Genomic DNA, 19,816 nt, shown 5'->3' on the forward strand with positions numbered 1-19,816 from the left:
AATTTATTATACTGAATTTCATCTAACTTTAATATGCCGATAAATGCCCTTGTAACAATACAAATTCTCACAGCAGGGCAAACATAATTAGGTATAATTAATTTGAAGAGTGAGACACAGAAGATAGTTCCTTGGATAGGTTTAATTATCATGAGACATTGAGGTGACGAAATGAGTTATCAGGAGACATTACAGATTTCAGCAGTACATACATGCTGATCTCTGACTATCGTACACAAAAATAAATACAGAGTGTATATTTTAAGGTGTTGTTGTATACTGATAGGTTGCTAGGCTTGTAAAAGGCATATTCTCAATGCTACCCCTTGTAATGCACTGTTTTGTATATGCTGCTTGTCAATTAATCTGTGAGAAAAATGTAAAGTGTGCTTGAATTTTAGAAGTTGTTCAATTAAATTAAAATCACAGACATTAGCAGAACATAATCTAAAGTGAACAGACTTGCAAAAGGTTGATGTTTGAAATGGAACTGCCTAACACGTTTGCAAAACAATGGCTTCTGGCAGTCATTATAGCATTTTTTTTAATCAAATTCTAGCATTGTCACTTTGAACATGTCATGATGGACATAAAGAAATAGGAAGCTGACTTACTAAGCTAAACAAATAACTTAAGTAAGTGAAGTTAAGTAAGAAATATTTTTGGTGTGTTTTACTTATTTTTTTTTTTTAGCTTAGTACATTAAGTTTTACTTACACTATTTTTTAGCTTAGTCAATCAGGCCCACATATATATGCATATGCATTGGGCTGGTTTACTAAGTTCAACATAGACCAAAAAAATTGCTTAGGTTCTACTTACACTATTTGTTTGAGCTTAGTCATTTTAGTCATGCTTAAGCTACTTATTGAGCTAAGTAAATCAGCCCCATATACAATTCTTAAGTTATCACCCTACACCCCCAAAAAGGTAGAGCACAATCCTAAAGTACAGACATAGTATCAAACAACACATTGTCTGATATTATGTTTGGTAACCAGTATTCCTACTTCCCTCCATTTACATTAGTTTGTTTATGTGTCATGTTCAATGTGGAGACTTAAACAGGAGGAGGCACAATTATGTTACAGAAATACCATCCTTCTATGCATACTGAATTGCAAAAATGCATGTGTTCAATTATCCAACATCCAGGAAATATTGAATGTATTCCAGATATAGCTACATATCAAATTAACATTAAATCATTGTATTTTCAGATTCGTCAATGCCATCATATAATGTGTGCTTGAGAAACCAATATTAGGAAAGCATATTTTAAACCAGGAGTGCACAATCGTGCCTAAAGGGCATCATTTTCAAATATTCTAAATTTGAAGATACACTATATATGAATTAAAAAAATGTAATTAGTTATATCTGTCCAAATATTTTTTTTTAAACCAAGTTCACATTTTCTACAACATGATAATAAATTGTCAGTGGTCAAATGTTTAAAAAAATAGGTCCACATTGGAAAATGGACAAACAATACTTAAAATCAATTTGAAATCAAAAAATGACATTGCAAAAATGTGAAGCTAATTCTTTTTTTGCAGTACAAAACCTTTGTATGTTAGACACATTTCTGTCAATGTGTAGGACAATCATAACGAATCAATAAAGGGAAGAGCTTTTTGGAAATCTACTGTTGCTAAATGAATTGATGTCCACAATTGAGTCTGCAACACAAATGGAGAAAAGCCAAAATGATCTAATTATTTTGTGTCATTTCAAGCAATGCCATGTCTACATTTATGGAAATGGATTTCCAAAATGTGTGAGAAAATGGGGGGTGGATTATACATTATGCAGACCTAATACTATTTTGATAGTCAATAGTCACACATTTTGATAACAACAAAAAAACATACTTTCTGTGCTAGGTGAACCTGTGGAGACTTGAGTCATGCCAGTAGTTTCAGTGAGTGGAGGAACTGTTGCTATATGAAAAATAGATTGTAATCAGAAATTGGCTAAAAAGGTAAACATTCTTTATAAGTATTTTATTATGACAGTACCTAAAGTTAAAATGCTTGATGTAGGTCAATTCTCATCTAAGACAATTTAACAGGTCAATAAAGACATTCTGGGAAAAATAACAATTTCCAAATGTCATTCTAGGTGCATGTCAAAGTGGACCAAATACCAAAGGCTTCACACACATTGTTTGACATCGCAAAGCCATGCAATTTCCACATTCATACTATGCATTACTATTTAAGATTTTGTGGTGAATATTTCATATTTTGTAATAACTATAATCACTTAAAAACATACTTCCTGTACTAGACAGACTTGTAGAGACTTCAGTGATTGCAGTCGTTCCCGTGGATGGAGGGACAGGCACTAGATAGAAGATGGATTGCAATCAGAGCATACCTAAAAATGCCCACTATCATCTACAATTTTAAATGTGTTGTTAAAATGTAAATTAGTCACACCCAAAGGAAACATTCAACTAACATATCATACATCTCTTCTATCCAACTCTCTATGATTATTGGTGTTTATAAAAGAAATACAATAACTTCCATAATTCTCTAAAATATTTGACATCTGTAGGGATTCGAACTGAAGAATATAATTGTTGAAATGTAGATCTAGCTCTTGTTTGACTTTACCAAATGATAGTATTTTACATATCCACCAGCTCTAAGACCAGTTAACAATTACATAAAGGAAAGATATTTTGGGCAAAAAATTGATCTTAAATTTTGTTTTTTTGGGTAAATGTCAAAAATGGAGTACATATTAATAGCTCATCATAATTTTGTGCAGTACTTTAAGCCATGTCTTTTTCAAGGAAATCAATTTCTAAAATGTACTTGTAAATGTAGGTGTATTTTTCAACAACCATGACTATTTTTGATTTTGTGGTGAATATTCTACATTTGCTAATTACCATGAACACTGAATAACATACTTTCTGTGCTAGGAGGACCTGTATAGACTTCAGTGACTCCAGTAGGTTCCAGAGGCAGAGTTGCTAAATGATGGATTGCAACCAGATAATTGGTTAAAATATATACAACGTTCACACTTTTTACAAATAAATCTCCAATGATGTTCAAATGTGTTAAAAATAAAGAAGCCCAAATGTATAAAACACAAGACCAATGTATCATTATTCTCTCCTGTCTAACTTTCTGATTAATTATTTTATCTCCAAATATTTGCAAAGGACACCTTATATAAATTGACCCACACATTTCCAAGTGCCAAACTTTTTTAAAAAAAAAGGTTAAAAAGGTCCACACTGGATAACCAGCATGAATATTTGCAGTCAATTGGAAATTGAAATTACAAATGACATTGCTGAATGTTGACCTGCTTTATTTTCAGGTATAAAATCCTTGTACAGTAAACATACACCTGTCATTGAGGAAGACAGAATACAGAAAAGAGATGTTGGCTAAACTCTAGTTACTAAATATCTTTATTTGTATACATTTGGCTTTGCTAAAAATAAAGAAAAGTCAGTTTGTTCTATTTTTTTATCATGTCAAGCAATGTCATATCCACATTTATGGAAATGGTTTTCCAATATGTGCAAATAAATGGGGCTGCATCTTACAACATGCAGAACTATACACATTTGTGTGGTAAATATTCACATTTGTTGCCCAATCATTCAATAAAATACATACTTTCTGCACTAGTTGGCACTGTAGAGACTTGAGTGGCTCCAGTAGTTTCAGTGAGTGGAGGCACAGTAGCTAGATATAAAGATGAATTGTAATCAGCAAATGGCTAAAAGGTTAAACATGATTAAAAATAATTTGTTTTAAATACACTAACTTGTATATTTATTTTAAGGTAAATGGTATCTATAAGGATTTAAACTGAAGATTGCCATGAGTAAAATTTTTATGCCTCTCTAATTTGACTGAACCAAATCTTAGCAGGTTAGCTGTGAGTCAGTTGTTGTCTAAGTACATTTTAGCAAATAAATAGATAAATAGAGGAAAGACATTCTGGGCAAATAAAATCAGACATGTCTCTCTACGTTCAGTTTTGTGTATGCCAAAACAAAAATTTACCAAATATCAACATCTTCTAATATATTTATCACTTTAAGCCATGTAATTTCCTCATTTATACTAATCAATTACCACTATGTCCTTGGAAATGATCTTGCATTCTAAAATGTGCATGCCTATTTTCAGTGTTCTGGTCAATCTTTCACATTTGATAATGAACATAATCATTGAAAAACATACTTCCTGTGCTAGGTGGACCTGTAGAGACTTGAGTGACTGCAGTGGTTTCTGTGGGTGAAGGCGCAGTTGCTGGGTAAAAAGATTGATTGTAGTCAGAGAATGGCAAACAATGTATGCAAGCTCCATACTTAAAAAAAAAAAAAAGAAATCCACTTTCTTTCCTAACTGTATAATGTGTTTGAAAAGTAAATTAATCACAACTGTAGAAGACATTGAAAACATTTCTCATCCCTTTTTTTATTCCCATCCTTTATGACTAATTATTATAAGTCATTAAGTATGGCTGTTTCAACTCCTAGCTCTGCATTAAGGACAATGTATTACCACTAAAGAGCTATTTAGGAAATACAATGACATCAAAGTCAAGATTACATTTCTATGAAATGCAGTTTTTGTCATCATTATTGTGTAAGATATGGGTTGATTTACAATTTCATCTGACTTGAAATCATATATTGAAAAAAAGAATTATCATTTGCTATCATCTATTGAAAGAAAATCTTAGCACAACCTGATCATGTTTTGTGTTCTCCTTTGCATTGTTTTGTGTGCAAAGTTCCCATTAAAAATGTTAATTCCCTTTTGTTAAAGAGCAACAGAGTAAGTAATTGTGATCCATAAGGTTTGGTCTTAATCATGCATTACAGTTAGCATATTGTTTTTGAAGTTTATATTTCATGTGGTGATATATATTTGCAGATTCATTCCACTTTTCCTCTTAAAAACATGAATGGGGTTATGAATCAAATATATCATATTGCCATAGCTCTCTTTTTTGACAAGTTAAAAATATTGTGTTTGACCAGACTGTTTAATGCCAGCACATTTTCTTCTAAGCCAATCAAATACTTACAGTGCTGAAAGCACACACACTTAGACAAGAATAGGTGTAATGTGGATTGATTAATAAACCATGTCTTGCATCGAAATTAATAGTGCTTATTTTTAGAAAGAGATGCATAAACAAATTAATTAAATATGGTTTTCAACAATGATGTCACTAAATGGGGATTGTAGCAATACTAGCGTAGTTTAAGTTGATGAAGCAAGATTTCATAAGATGGTATGAGACAGTAAAAAATGAATCCTTGAATTGTGCTGGTGATTTTGTATATGTTACTACGCTTGTGTATAGACGCGTTACAAATGCCATATCATATCATATGTCTGTAAACCACACATTTTCAAGAGTAGAATTTATATTTGTCAGATAAGTCAAGTAAATAACCCAAAATATTCAATGTATTTCGAGCTGTACAAATTGATTTTTAGACCGCTTAACAAGGTTGCAACATTCATTACACAGCCAGATGTGTTTGTCTTTTAAATTCTCTAAGACCATATGCTGCATATGCTGTTTCACAATAAAGCTAAGAGAAAAATGTGTGCTATGCATGAAATGTAAATCTCTTTTCATTATTTAAAAAATGCAGAAATCAGAAGCCTAGATTCTGAAATTAGCATACTTGCAAATCCACATGACCCCCATTTCAGCTGAACAATGGAATTCTACTAAAATGTGAAGTATAATTCATGAGATTCCAGCATTTACACCATGCATATGCCTTGATACCAATACAGTTGTATAACATTCTAAACGGATCACCTTATACCTAACAATACATAGCACTTTTCAGATATAATCCCTGGTCTAATACCTACAAATTAAAGGATGTTAAAGTTATCAATACATATATGCACTGACATTATGCTCAGAAGCCTGCATGTGTTTTCGTTTTGTTTACTTAATTGTGCAGATGTATCATGATCAACTTGAAGCCCTGAACTAAGTTGCATACATTTTATTTTTAGTGGATAATGAAATTAGAAAATATATGGTTTTCATTAAGTAAAATTCAGGAAATATTTTTTGCATTGCAATTATATCTGAACATCAAACTAACATTACATCTGATTGTGTTTCCTATGCTGAAGGGTTACAACATAATACATGCTTGCACAAGCCTTATTAGGAAAGCACATTTCCAAACAAGAGTGTATAATTGGGTGCGAAAGGCATCATTTTCATGAATTCCAAATTTGGAACTATCTTATAAATGATTTAAAGAATGCAAATATTTTAATCTATCTAAATATGAAAACACCATTTATAATTTTGAAAAAAAGCATGTTAAATGACAAAGGGGAAAACATTCAATGAAAGGTCCATGAAAAATGGTAGGAAAATTACATAAAATATTTGCAATTAATAGGGATTTAAAATAAATGATGACATTGCTTCAATTTGGATATAATGAGCCTTATTTATAAACGTTTTTTTCAATGGAATCTTCCAGATATCTATTTTTGACAGTAACAAAACATGGAATGTTAGTCATAGGTCAGTCATTTTGTAGGACAAGCCACACAAATTAATAAAGGAATAGTTTGCACAATCTATGGATGCCAAAAGCCATTGGCCCTGATTCATAAAGCATTTTCCAATGTGGTTTCCCATTGAACAATCTTTTGTGAATCAGGCACAGAATGTTCTCACTATTTTGTTTTTATCACTTCAAGCAATGTCACATCCACATTTATGGAAATGAATTTCCAAAATGTATGAGGAAATGGATGCTGATTTTTTAACATGCTGATGTATTTCACATTTCAATATTAATAGTCACATTTGTTGGTGACCACAACCATTGAAAGACCTACTTCCTGTGCTTGGCGGACCTGTTGAGACTTGAGTGGTACCAGAGGTTTCAGTGGGTGGAGGCACTGTTGCTAGATAAACAGATGGATTTTAATCAGAAAATGGCTACAAGTGTAAATATGTCTCATAACTATTTTCCAAAATAATATCTTCAATACTTTTGAAAACTATTTGATATTATGTGGTTTTGAACTATGGATATAGCTGTCATCTGTTATACCCGTTCCTTTCAGTTTATTAAAGGAAAGACATTCTACGGCAATACATTTTTGTTACATTCCTTTCTAGTTACAGTTCTCCCCATACCATAAAATGTCTTAAATACCAATATCTTACAATTCTTTATCTTCATCGATTTAAGCCTTGTCATTTCCACATCTATGGAAATTCATTTCCAAACTGTGCTAGAAAATGAAGGCACATTTTCTAACTTACATGAGTATTTTAGATTTTGTTGATATTTTTATTCTGCTAATGAGCATAAATAATGAAAAACACATCATGGCTATGTGGACCTGTAAATACTTCAGTGACTGCAGAGGTTTCCAGAGACTAAGGGGCTGCTTCATGGAATTATTTGAGCTGAAAAACGGGGAGTTGTGCGCCATTCTGCCCGCAAATCCCTGTTAAACAAATGGGGATTTGCGGGCAGAATGGCGCACAAATCCCCATTTCTCGGCGCAAATAATTGCATGAATAAGCCCCACAGTTGCTTGATAAAAGATGGATTGTAATCAGAGACTCGCTAAATATGTATACATATTTCAAACTTTGAAATAAACAGTCAACTTTCTTCCATAATGTTAAAAAGTGTTATAAAAGTAAATTGATCACAACTGTACAAAACAAAAGACCAATTTCTAATCATTCTCTTCTATATAACAATGACTAACTATTTTTATCTCTAAAAATATTTGCCAAAGACAGCTTTTATAATTTCACCATTAGTAATAATAATAAATGGGTGAAGGCCAAACATCTAATGAAAAGGTCTACACTGGAAAATCGATATACATTATTGGCAGTCAGTTGGGATTTGAGTTTACTAAAGACATTGCTGAATGTTGACCTACTTCTTTTCTGCAGGTACCACACATTTGTATTTTAAACAAAGGTCTGTTATTCATAAGGAGGCTTCCAACAAATTAATAAAGGACAAATATTTGGGGCAAACTGTAAAATGGTAGAAAAATTACATAAAATATTCATATTTAATGGGGATTTAAAATAAATAATGACATTGCTTGAATTTGGATATAATGAGCCTTGTTTTTGAAGTCTTCTTCTATGGAATCTTGCAGATATCTATTTTTGACAGTAACAAAACATGGTGTGTTAGATATAGGTCAGTCATCTTGTAGGACAATCCTAACAAATGAATAAAGGAATAGTTAGCAATATCTACAGATGCAAAATAATGTTATTTGTTCAATTGCGCCTGTGCCAAACGCCGTAGTCCTTGATTAACAAAGCATTTTCCAACATGGTTTCCCGTTGAAACATCTTTTGTGAATCAGGCCCAACATATTCTCACTATTTCGTGTTTTATCACTTCAAGCAATGTCACATTAACATTTATGGAAATTCATTTCCAAAATGTATGAGGTAATGGATGCTGATTTTTCAACATGCTGATATATTTCACATTTCAATATTAATAGTCACATTTGTTGGTGACCACAACCATTGAAAGACCTACTTCCTGTGCTTGGTGGACCTGTTGTAACTTGAGTAGTACCCGAGGTTTCAGTGGGTGGAGGCACTGTTGCTAGATAAAAAGATGGATTTTAATCAGCAAATGGCTACAAGTGTATCAATGTTTCATAACTATTTTCCAAAATAATATCTTCAATACTTTTAGAAAAAATGTGACATTATCTTATTTTGAACTATGTATTTAGCTGTCATCTGTTGTAGCCAATACTTTCAGTTTATTAAAGGTAACACATTCTATGGCAATACAGTTTTGTTATATTCTTTTCTACTTACAGTTCTCTCCATACCATAAAATGTCCTAAATAACAATAACTTCCAATGCATTACCTTCATCAAGTTAAGCCTTGTCATTTCCACATTTATGGAAATTAATTTCCAAACTGTTCTAGAAAGTGAAGGCGCATTTCCTAACTTGCACGACTATTTTAGATTTTGTTGATATTTTTATTTTGCTAATGAGCATACATAATGAATAACACATCCTGTGCTAGGTGGACCTGTAGATGCTTCAGTGACTCCAGAGGTTTCCAGAGACTAAGGGGCTTATTCATGGAATTATTTGCGCTGAAAATCGGGCAGTTGTGCGCTATTCTGCCCGCAAATCCCTGTTTAACAAATGGTGATTTGCGGGCCGAATGGCGCACTAATCCCCATTTCTCAGAGCAAATAATTCCATGAATCAGCCCCAAAGTTGCTTGATAAAACATGGATTGTAATCAGAGACTCGCTAAATATGTATACATATTTCAAACTTTGAAATAAACAATCAACTTTCTTCCATAATGTTAAAAAGTGTTCTAAAACTAAATTGATGAAAACTGTACAAAACAAAAGACCAATTTTTAATCACTCTCTTCTATATAACAATGACTAACTGTTTTTATCTCTAAAATATTTGCCAAAGACAACTTTTATTATTTCACCTTTAGTAATAAAAATAAATGGGCGAAGGCCAAACATCTAATAAAAAGGTCTACACTGGAAAATCGATATACATTATTGGCAGTCAGTTGGGATTTGAGTTTACTAAAGACATTGCTGAATGTTGACCTACTTCTTTTCTGCAAGTACCACTCATCTGTATTTTAAACAAAGGTCTGTTATTCATAAGGAGGCTTCCAACAAATTAATAAAGGACAGATATTTGAGCAAACTGTAAAATGGTAGAAAAATTACATAAAATATTTACATTTAATGAGGATTTAAAATAAATAATGCCATTGCTTGAATTTGTATATAATGGGCCTTGTTTTTGAAGTGTTCTTCTATGGAATCTTGCAGATATCTATTTTTAACAGTAACAAAACATGGTGTGTTAGATATAGGTCAGTCATTTTGTAGGACAATCCTAACAAATGAATAAAGGAATAGTTTGCAATATCTACAGATGCAAAATATTGTTATTTGTTCAATTGTGCCTATGCCAAAAACCGTAGTCCTTGATTTACAAAGCATTTTCCAACGTGGTTTCCCATTGAAACATCTTTTGTGAATCAGGCCCAACATATTCTCACTATTTCGTTTTTTATCACTTCAAGCAATGTCACATTAACATTTATGGAAATTCATTTCCAAAATGTATGAAGTAATGGATGCTGATTTTTCAACATGCTGATCTATTTCACATTTCAATATTAATAGTCACATTTCTTGGTGACCACAACCATTGAAAGACCTACTTCCTGTGCTTGGTGGACCTGTTGAGACTTGAGTGGTACCAGAGGTTTCAGTGGGTGAAGGCACTGTTGCTAGATAAAAAGATGGATTTTAATCAGCAAATTGCTACAAGTGTATTAATGTTTCATAACTATTTTCTTAAATAATATATTCAATAATTTTGGAAAAAATTTGACATTATCTGGTTTTGAACTATGTATTTAGCTGTCATCTGTTGTAGCCAATCCTTTCAGTTTATTAAAGGTAAGAAATTCTATGGCAATACATTTTTATTATATACTTTTCAAGTTACAGTTCTCTTCATACAATAACATGTCCTAAATACCAATAACTTCCAATGCATTATCTTCATCAAGTTAAGCCTTGTCATTTCCACATTTATGGAAATTAAATTCCAAACTGTGCTAGAAAGTGAAGGTGCATTTCCTAACTTGCACGACTATTTTAGATTTTATTCATATTTGTATTTTGCTAATGAGCACAAATAATGAATAACATACTTCCTATGCTAGGTGGACCTCTAGATACTTTAGTGATTCGAGAGGTTTCCAGAGACATTGCTTGATAAAAGATGGATTGTAATCAGAGAATGGCTAAAAATGTATACAGTTTCATACTTTTAAATAAACAATGAACAGTCTTCCAATATATTCAAAAGTGCTATAAAAGCAAATTGATCACAACTGTACAAAACTCAAGACCAATTTATAATCACTCTCTTCTATATAATAATGACTATTTTTATCTCTAAAAATATTTGCCAAAGACAGCTTTTATAATTTCACCAGTAGTAATAATAATAAATGGTCAAAGGCCAAACATCTAATTCAAAGGTCTACACTCGAAAATCGGCATATACTATTTTTAGTCAGTGGGTATTTGAGTTTAGTAATGAGATTGCTGAATGTTGACCTACTTCTTTTCTCTAGGTACCACAAATTTGTATTTTAAACACAGGTCTGTTATTTTGAAGGAGGCTTGCAACAAATTAATAAAGAACAAATATTTGGAGCAAACTCTGGTCATTAAATTTTAAATGAAGTCCTTGAACAATGGTAGACAAATTACATAAAATATTTGCAATTGATGGGGATTCAAAATAAATAATGACATTTCTTTCATTTGAATATAATGGGCCTTGTTTATAAAGTTGTTTTCAATAGAATCTTGCAGATATCTATTTTTGACAGTAACACAACATGGTGTGTTAGATATAGGTCAGTCATTTTGCAGGACAATTCTAACAAATGAATAGAGGAATAGTTTGCACAATCTACGGATGCTAAATATTGTCATTTGTTCAGTTGTATCTAAGGCAAAAGCCATAGGCCCCGATTCACAAAGCATTTCCCAATGTGGTTTCCCATTGAACAATCTTTTGTGAATCAGGCCGAGAATGTTCTCACTATTTAATTTTTATCACTTGAAGCAATGTCACATCCACATTTATGGAAATGAATTTCCAAAATGTATGAGGGAATGGATGCTTATTTTTAGACATGGTGATGTATTTCACATTTCAATATTAATAGTCACTTTTGTTGGTGACCACAACCATTGAAAGACCTACTTCCTGTGCTTGGCGGACCTGTTGAGATTTGAGTGGTACCAGAGGTTTCAGTGGGTGAAGGCACTGTTGCTAGATAAAAAGATGGATTTTAATCAGAAAATGGCTACAAGTGTAAAGATGTTTCATAACTATTTTCCAAAATAATATCTTCAATACTTTTGGAAAATATTTGTTATTATGTGGTTTTGAGCTATGGATCTAGCTGTCATCTGTTGCACCCAATCCTTTCAGTTTATTAAAGGTAAGATATTCTATAGCAATACATTTTTGTTAAATTCTTTTTTAGTTACAGTTCTCCCCATACCATAAAATGTCTTAAATACCAATATCTTCCAATGCATTATCTTCATCAATTTAAGCCTTGTCATTTCCACATCTATGGAAATCAATTTCCAAACTGCGAGAAAATGAAGGCACATTTTCTAACTTGCACGACTATTTTAGATTTTGTTGATATTTTTATTTTGCTAATGAGCATAAATAATGAATAACACTTAAAGTGCTGGGTGGACCTGTATATACTTCAGTGAATCCAGTAGTTTCCAGAGACTAAGGGGCTGATTCATTGAATTAATTGCACCAAAAATCTCAGATTTGTGCGCCATTCTACCCGCAAATCCCTGTTTAACAAATGGGGATTTGCAGGCAGAATCGCGCTCAAATCCCTGTCTTTTGACGCAAATAAATCCATGAATCGGCCCAACAGTTGCTTAATAAAAGATGGATTGTAATCAGAGACTCGCTAAATATGTATACATGTTTCAAACTTTGAAAAAAACAATCAACATTGTTCCATAATGTTAAAAAGAGTTATAAATAAAAGTAAATTGATTACAACTGTACAAAACAAAAGACCAATTTTTATTCATTCTCTTCTATATAATAATGACTAACTATTTTTATCTCTAAAAATATTTGCCAAAGACAGCTTTTATAATTTCACCATTAGTAATAATAATAAATGGGTGAAGGCCAAACATTTAATAAAAAGGTCTACACTGGAAAATCGATATACATTATTGGCAGTCAGTTGGGATTTGAGTTTACTAAAGACATTGCTGAAAGTTGACCTACTTCTTTTCTGCAGGTACCACACATTTGTATTTTAAACAAAGGTCTGTTATTCATAAGGAGGCTTCCAACAAATTAATAAAGGACAGATATTTGGGGCAAACTGTAAAATGGTAGAAAAATTACATAAAATATTCATATTTAATGGGGATTTAAAATAAATAATGACATTGCTTGAATTTGGATATAATGAGCCTTGTTTTTTAAGTGTTCTTCTATGGAATCTTGCAGATATCTATTTTTGACAGTTACAAAACATGGTGTGTTAGATATAGGTCAGTCATCTTGTAGGACAATCCTAACAAATGAATAAAGGAATAGTTAGCAATATCTACAGATGCAAAATAATGTTATTTGTTCAATTGCACCTGTGCCAAAAGCCGTAGTCCTTGATTAACAAAGCATTTTCCAATATGGTTTCCCATTGAAACATCTTTTGTGAATCAGGCCCAACATATTCTCACTATTTCGTTTTTTATCACTTCAAGCAATGTCACATTAACATTTATGGAAATTAATTTCCAAAATGTATGAGGTAATGGATGCTGATTTTTCAACATGCTGATATATTTCACATTTCAATATTAATAGTCACATTTGTTGTTGACAACAACCATTGAAAGACCTACTTCCTGTGCTTGGTGGACCTGTTGTAACTTGAGTAGTACCCGAGGTTTCAGTGGGTGGAGGCACTGTTGCTAGATAAAAAGATGGATTTTAAACAGCAAATGGCTACAAGTGTATCAATGTTTCATAACTATTTTCCAAAATAATATCTTCAATACTTTTGGAAAAAATGTGACATTATCTGATTTTGAACTATGTATTTAGATGCCATCTGTTGTAGCCAATACTTTCAGTTTATTAAAGGTAACACATTCTATGGCAATACAGTTTTGTTATATTCCTTTCTACTTACAGTTCTCTCCATACCATAAAATGTCCTAAATAACAACAACTTCCAATGCATTACCTTCATCAAGTCAAGCCTTGTCATTTCCACATTTATGGAAATTAATTTCCAAACTGTGCTAGAAAGTGAAGGCGCATTTCCTAACTATCACAACTATTTTAGATTTTATTGATATTTGTATTTTGCTAATGAGTACAAAAATAAAAGGAAATATTAATATTAAAGGAAAGACAGTCTATGGCAATACATTTTTGTTACATTCCTTTCGAGTTACAGTTCTCCCCATACCATAAAATGTCTTAAATACCAATATCTTACAATGCATTATCTTCATCAATTTAAGCTTTGTCATTTCCACATCTATGGAAATCAATTTCTAAACTGTGCTAGAAAATGAAGGCACATTTTCTTACTTGCACGACTATTTTAGATTTTGTTGATATTTTTATCTTGCTAATGAGCATACATAATGAATAACACATCCTGTGCTAGGTGGACCTGTAGATGCTTCAGTGACTCCAGAGGATTCCAGAGACTAAGGGGCTTATTCATGGAATTATTTGCGCTGAAAATCGAGCAGTTGTGCGCCATTCTGCCCGCAAATCCCTGTTTAACAAATGGTGATTTGCGGGCCGAATGGCGCACTAATCCCCATTTCTCGGAGCAAATAATTCCATGAATCAGCCCCAAAGTTGCTTGATAAAACATGGATTGTAATCAGAGACTCGCTAAATATGTATACATATTTCAATCTTTGAAATAAACAATCAACTTTCTTCCATAATGTTAAAAAGTGTTCTAAAACTAAATTGATCAAAACTGTACAAAACAAAAGACCAATTTTTAATCACTCTCTTCTATATAACAATGACTAACTGTTTTTATCTCTAAAAATATTTGCCAAAGACAACTTTTATTATTTCACCTTTAGTAATAAAAATAAATGGGCGAAGGCCAAACATCTAATAAAAAGGTCTACACTGGAAAATCGATATACATTATTGGCAGTCAGTTGGGATTTGAGTTTACTAAAGACATTGCTGAATGTTGACCTACTTCTTTTCTGCAAGTACCACTCATTGTATTTGTAGGCCAAACATCTAATAAAAAGGTCTACACTGGAAAATCGATATACATTATTGGCAGTCAGTTGGGATTTGAGTTTACTAAAGACATTGCTGAATGTTGACCTACTTCTTTTCTGCAAGTACCACTCATTTGTATTTTAAACAAAGGTCTGTTATTCATAAGGAGGCTTCCAACAAATTAATAAAGGACAGATATTTGGGGCAAACTGTAAAATGGTAGAAAAATTACATAAAATATTTACATTTAATGGGGATTTAAAAAAAAATAATGCCATTGCTTGAATTTGTATATAATGGGCCTTGTTTTTGAAGTGTTCTTCTAGGGAATCTTGCAGATATCTATTTTTGACAGTAACAAAACATGGTGTGTTAGATATAGGTCAGTCATTTTGTAGGACAATCCTAACAAATGAATAAAGGAATAGTTTGCAACATCTACAGATGCAAAATATTGTTATTTGTTCAATTGTGCCTGTGCCAAAAACCATAGTGCTTGATTAACAAAGCATTTTCCAACATGGTTTCCCATTGAAACATCTTTTGTGAATCAGGCCCAACATATTCTCACTATTTCGTTTTTTATCACTTCAAGCAATGTCACATTAACATTTATGGATATTCATTTCCAAAATGTATGAGGTAATGGATGCTGATTTTTCAACATGCTGATCTATTTCACATTTCAATATTAATAGTCACATTTGTTGGTGACCACAACCATTGAAAGACCTACTTCCTGTGCTTGGTGGACCTGTTGTAACTTGAGTAGTACCCAAGGTTTCAGTGGGTGGAGACACTGTTGCTAGATAAAAAGATGGATTTTAATCAGCAAATTGCTACAAGTGTATTAATGTTTCATAACTATTTTCTTAAATAATATATTCAATAATTTTGGAAAAAAATTGACATTATCTGGTTTTGAACTATGTATTTAGCTGTCATCTGTTGTAGCCAATCCTTTCAGTTTATTAAAGGTAAGACATTCTATGGCAATACATTTTTGTTATATACTTTTCAAGTTACAGTTTTCTCCATACAATAACATGTCCTAAATACCAATAATTTCCAATGCATTATCTTCATCAAGTTAAGCCTTGCCATTTCCACATTTATGGAAATTAAATTCCAAACTGTGCTAGAAAGTGGAGGTGCATTTCCTAACTTGCACGACTATTTTACATTTTATTCATATTTGTATTTTGCTAATGAGCACAAATAATGAATAACATACTTCCTATGCTAGGTGGACCTGTAGATACTTTAGTGATTCGAGAGGTTTCCAGAGACATTGCTTGATAAAAGATGGATTGTAATCAGAGAATGGCTAAAAATGTATACAGTTTCATACTTTTAAATAAACAATCAACAGTCTTCCAATATGTTCAAAAGTGCTATAAAAGCAAATTGATCACAACTGTACAAAACTCAAGACCAATTTATAATCACTCTCTTCTATATAATAATGACTATTTTTATCTCTAAAAATATTTGCCAAAGACAGCTTTTATAATTTCACCAGTAGTAATAATAATAAATGGTCAAAGGCCAAACATCTAATTCAAAGGTCTACACTCGAAAATCGGCATATAATATTTTTAGTCAGTGGGTATTTGAGTTTAGTAATGAGATTGCTGAATGTTGACCTACTTCTTTTCTCTAGGTACCACAAATTTGTATTTTAAACATAGGTCTGTTATTTTGAAGGAGGCTTGCAACAAATTAATAAAGAACAAATATTTGGAGCAAACTCTGGTCATTAAATATTAAATGAAAAGTCCTTGAACAATGGTAGACAAATTACATAAAATATTTGCAATTGATGGGGATTCAAAATAAATAATGACATTGCTTTCATTTGGATATAATGGGCCTTGTTTGTAAAGTTGTTTTCAATAGAATCTTGCAGATATCTATTTTTGACAGTAACACAACATGGTGTGTTAGATATAGGTCAGTCATTTTGCAGGACAATCCTAACAAATGAATAAAGGAATAGTTTGCACAATCTACGGATGCTAAATATTGTCATTTGTTCAGTTGTATCTATGGCAAAAGCCATAGGCCCCGATTCACAAAGCATTTTCCAATGTGGTTTCCCATTGAACAATCTTTTGTGAATCAGGCCGAGAATGTTCTCACTATTTAATTTTTATCACTTGAAGCAATGTCACATCCACATTTATGGAAATGAATTTCCAAAATGTATGAGGGAATGGATGCTGATTTTTAGACATGGTGATGTATTTCACATTTCAATATTAATAGTCACTTTTGTTGGTGACCACAACCATTGAAAGACCTACTTCCTGTGCTTGGCGGACCTGTTGAGACTTGAGTGGTACCAGAGGTTTCAGTGGGTGAAGGCACTGTTGCTAGATAAAAAGATGGATTTTAATCAAAAAATGGCTACAAGTTTAAAGATGTTTCATAACTATTTTACAAAATAATATCTTCAATACTTTTGGAAAATATTTGTTATTATGTGGTTTTGAGCTATGGATCTAGCTGTCATCTGTTGCACCCAATCCTTTTAGTTTATTAAAGGTAAGATATTCTATAGCAATACATTTTTGTTAAATTCTTTTTTAGTTACAGTTCTCCCCATACCATAAAATGTCTTAAATACCAATATCTTCCAATGCATTATCTTCATCAATTTAAGCCTTGTCATTTCCACATCTATGGAAATCAATTTCCAAACTGCGAGAAAATGAAGGCACATTTTCTAACTTGCACGTCTATTTTAGATTTTGTTGATCTTTTTATTTTGCTAATGAGCATAAATAATGAATAACACTTAAAGTGCTAGGTGGACCTGTTCATACTTCAGTGAATCCAGTAGTTCCCAGACTAAGGGGCTGATTCATTGAATTAATTGCGCCAAAAATCTCGGATTTGTGCGCCATTCTACCCGCAAATCCCTGTTTAACAAATGGGGATTTGCTGGCAGAATCACGCTCAAATCCCTGTCTTTTGACGCAAATAAATCCATGAATCGGCCCAAAAGTTGCTTAATAAAAGATGGATTGTAGTCAGAGACTCGCTAAATATGTATACATGTTTCAAACTTTGAAAAAAACAATCAACATTCTTCCATAATGTTAAAAAGTGTTATAAAAGTAAATTGATCACAACTGTACAAAACAAAATACCAATTTTTATTCATTCTCTTCTATATAATAATGACTAACTATTTTTATCTCTAAAAATATTTGCCAAAGACAGCTTTTATAATTTCACCATTAGTAATAATAATAAATGGGTGAAGGCTAAACATCTAATAAAAAGGTCTACACTGGAAAATCGATATACATTATTAGCAGTCAGTTGGGATTTGAGTTTACTAAAGACATTGCTGAATGTTGACCTACTTCTTTTCTGCAGGTACCACACATTTGTATTTTAAACAAAGGTCTGTTATTCATAAGGAGGCTTCCAACAAATTAATAAAGGACAGATATTTGGGGCAAACTGTAAAATGGTAAAAAAAATTACATAAAATATTCATATTTAATGGGGATTTAAAATAAATAATGACATTGCTTGAATTTGGATATAATGAGCCTTGTTTTTGAAGTGTTCTTCTATGGAATCTTGCAGATATCTATTTTTGACAGTAACAAAACATGGTGTGTTAGATATAGGTCAGTCATCTTGTAGGACAATCCTAACAAATGAATAAAGGAATAGTTTGCAATCTCTACAGATGCAAAATAATGTTATTTGTTCAATTGTGCCTATGCCAAAAACCGTAGTCCTTGATTTACAAAGCATTTGCCAACATGGTTTCCCGTTGAAACATATTTTGTGAATCAGGCCCAACATATTCTCACTATTTCGTTTTTTATCACTTCAAGCAATGTCACATTAACATTTATGGAAATTCATTTCCAAAATGTATGAGGTAATGGATGCTGATTTTTCAACATGCTGATCTATTTCACATTTCAATATTAATAGTCACATTTGTTGGTGACCACAACCATCGAAAGACCTACTTCCTGTGCTTGGCGGACCTGTTGAGACTTGAGTGGTACCAGAGGTTTCAGTGGGTGAAGGCACTGTTGCTAGATAAAAAGATGGATTTTAATCAGAAAATAGCTACAAGTGTAAAGATGTTTCATTACTATTTTCCAAAATAATATCTTCAATACTTTTGGAAAATATTTGACATTATGTGGTTTTGAACTATGTATTTAGCTGTCATCTGTTGTACCCAATCCTTTCAGTTTATTAAAGGTAAGACATTCTACGGCAACACATTTTTGTTATATTCTTTTCTACTTACAGTTTTATCCATACCATAAAATGTCCTAAATACCACTAGCTTCCAATGCATTATCTTGATCAAGTTAAGCCTTGTCATTTCCACATTCATGGAAATTAATTTCCAAACTGTGTTAGAAAATGAAGGCGCATTTTCTAACTTGCACGACTATTTTAGATTTTGTTCATATTTGTATTTTGCGAATGAGCATAAATAATGAATAACATACTTCCTATGTTAGGTGGACCTGTAGATACTTTAGTGATTCCAGAGGTTTCCAGAGACACAGTTGCTTGATAAAAGATGGATTGTAATCAGAGAATGGATAAATATGTATACAGTTTCATACTTTTAAATAAACAATCAACACTCTTCCATAATGTTCAAACGTGTTATAAATGCAAATTGATCACAACTGTACAAAACACAAGACCGATTTATAATCAGTCTCTTCTATATACTAATGAGTAACTATTTTTATCTCTAAAAATATTTGCCAAAGACAGCTTTTATAATTTCACCAGTAGTAATAATAATAGATGGTCAAAGGCCAAACATCTAATTCAAAGGTCTACACTCGAAAATCGGCACACAATATTTGCAGTCAGTGGGTATTTGAGTTTACTAATGAG

At 32.1% G+C, this 19,816-nt stretch overlaps 1 protein-coding gene across 50 annotated transcripts in view; it reads right to left on the reverse strand.

Annotated features, from left to right (window-relative positions):
• Nucleotides 1–19,816, reverse strand: part of LOC138513982 (mucin-19) — a 1,848,798-nt gene that overhangs the window by 222,156 nt on the left and 1,606,826 nt on the right. For all 50 annotated transcript variants that reach the window (XM_069629210.1, XM_069629207.1, XM_069629194.1 and 47 more), the window contains 14 exons: nt 19,414–19,476; nt 18,916–18,984; nt 17,221–17,289; nt 15,651–15,719; nt 13,546–13,614; nt 11,846–11,914; nt 10,278–10,346; nt 8,582–8,650; nt 6,885–6,953; nt 4,224–4,292; nt 3,651–3,719; nt 2,927–2,989; nt 2,281–2,349; nt 1,875–1,943 (listed from right to left, as the gene is read on the reverse strand). In XM_069629210.1, the coding sequence (XP_069485311.1) occupies nt 1,875–1,943; nt 2,281–2,349; nt 2,927–2,989; nt 3,651–3,719; nt 4,224–4,292; nt 6,885–6,953; nt 8,582–8,650; nt 10,278–10,346; nt 11,846–11,914; nt 13,546–13,614; nt 15,651–15,719; nt 17,221–17,289; nt 18,916–18,984; nt 19,414–19,476 (954 nt within the window). The remainder of the gene's footprint in view (nt 1–1,874; nt 1,944–2,280; nt 2,350–2,926; nt 2,990–3,650; nt 3,720–4,223; nt 4,293–6,884; nt 6,954–8,581; nt 8,651–10,277; nt 10,347–11,845; nt 11,915–13,545; nt 13,615–15,650; nt 15,720–17,220; nt 17,290–18,915; nt 18,985–19,413; nt 19,477–19,816) is intronic.

Source organism: Ambystoma mexicanum, chromosome 12 (genome assembly GCF_040938575.1).
Source record: "Ambystoma mexicanum isolate Mex_15411 chromosome 12, UKY_AmexF1_1, whole genome shotgun sequence".
In the NCBI taxonomy this organism is placed as follows: Eukaryota; Metazoa; Chordata; class Amphibia; order Caudata; family Ambystomatidae; genus Ambystoma; species Ambystoma mexicanum.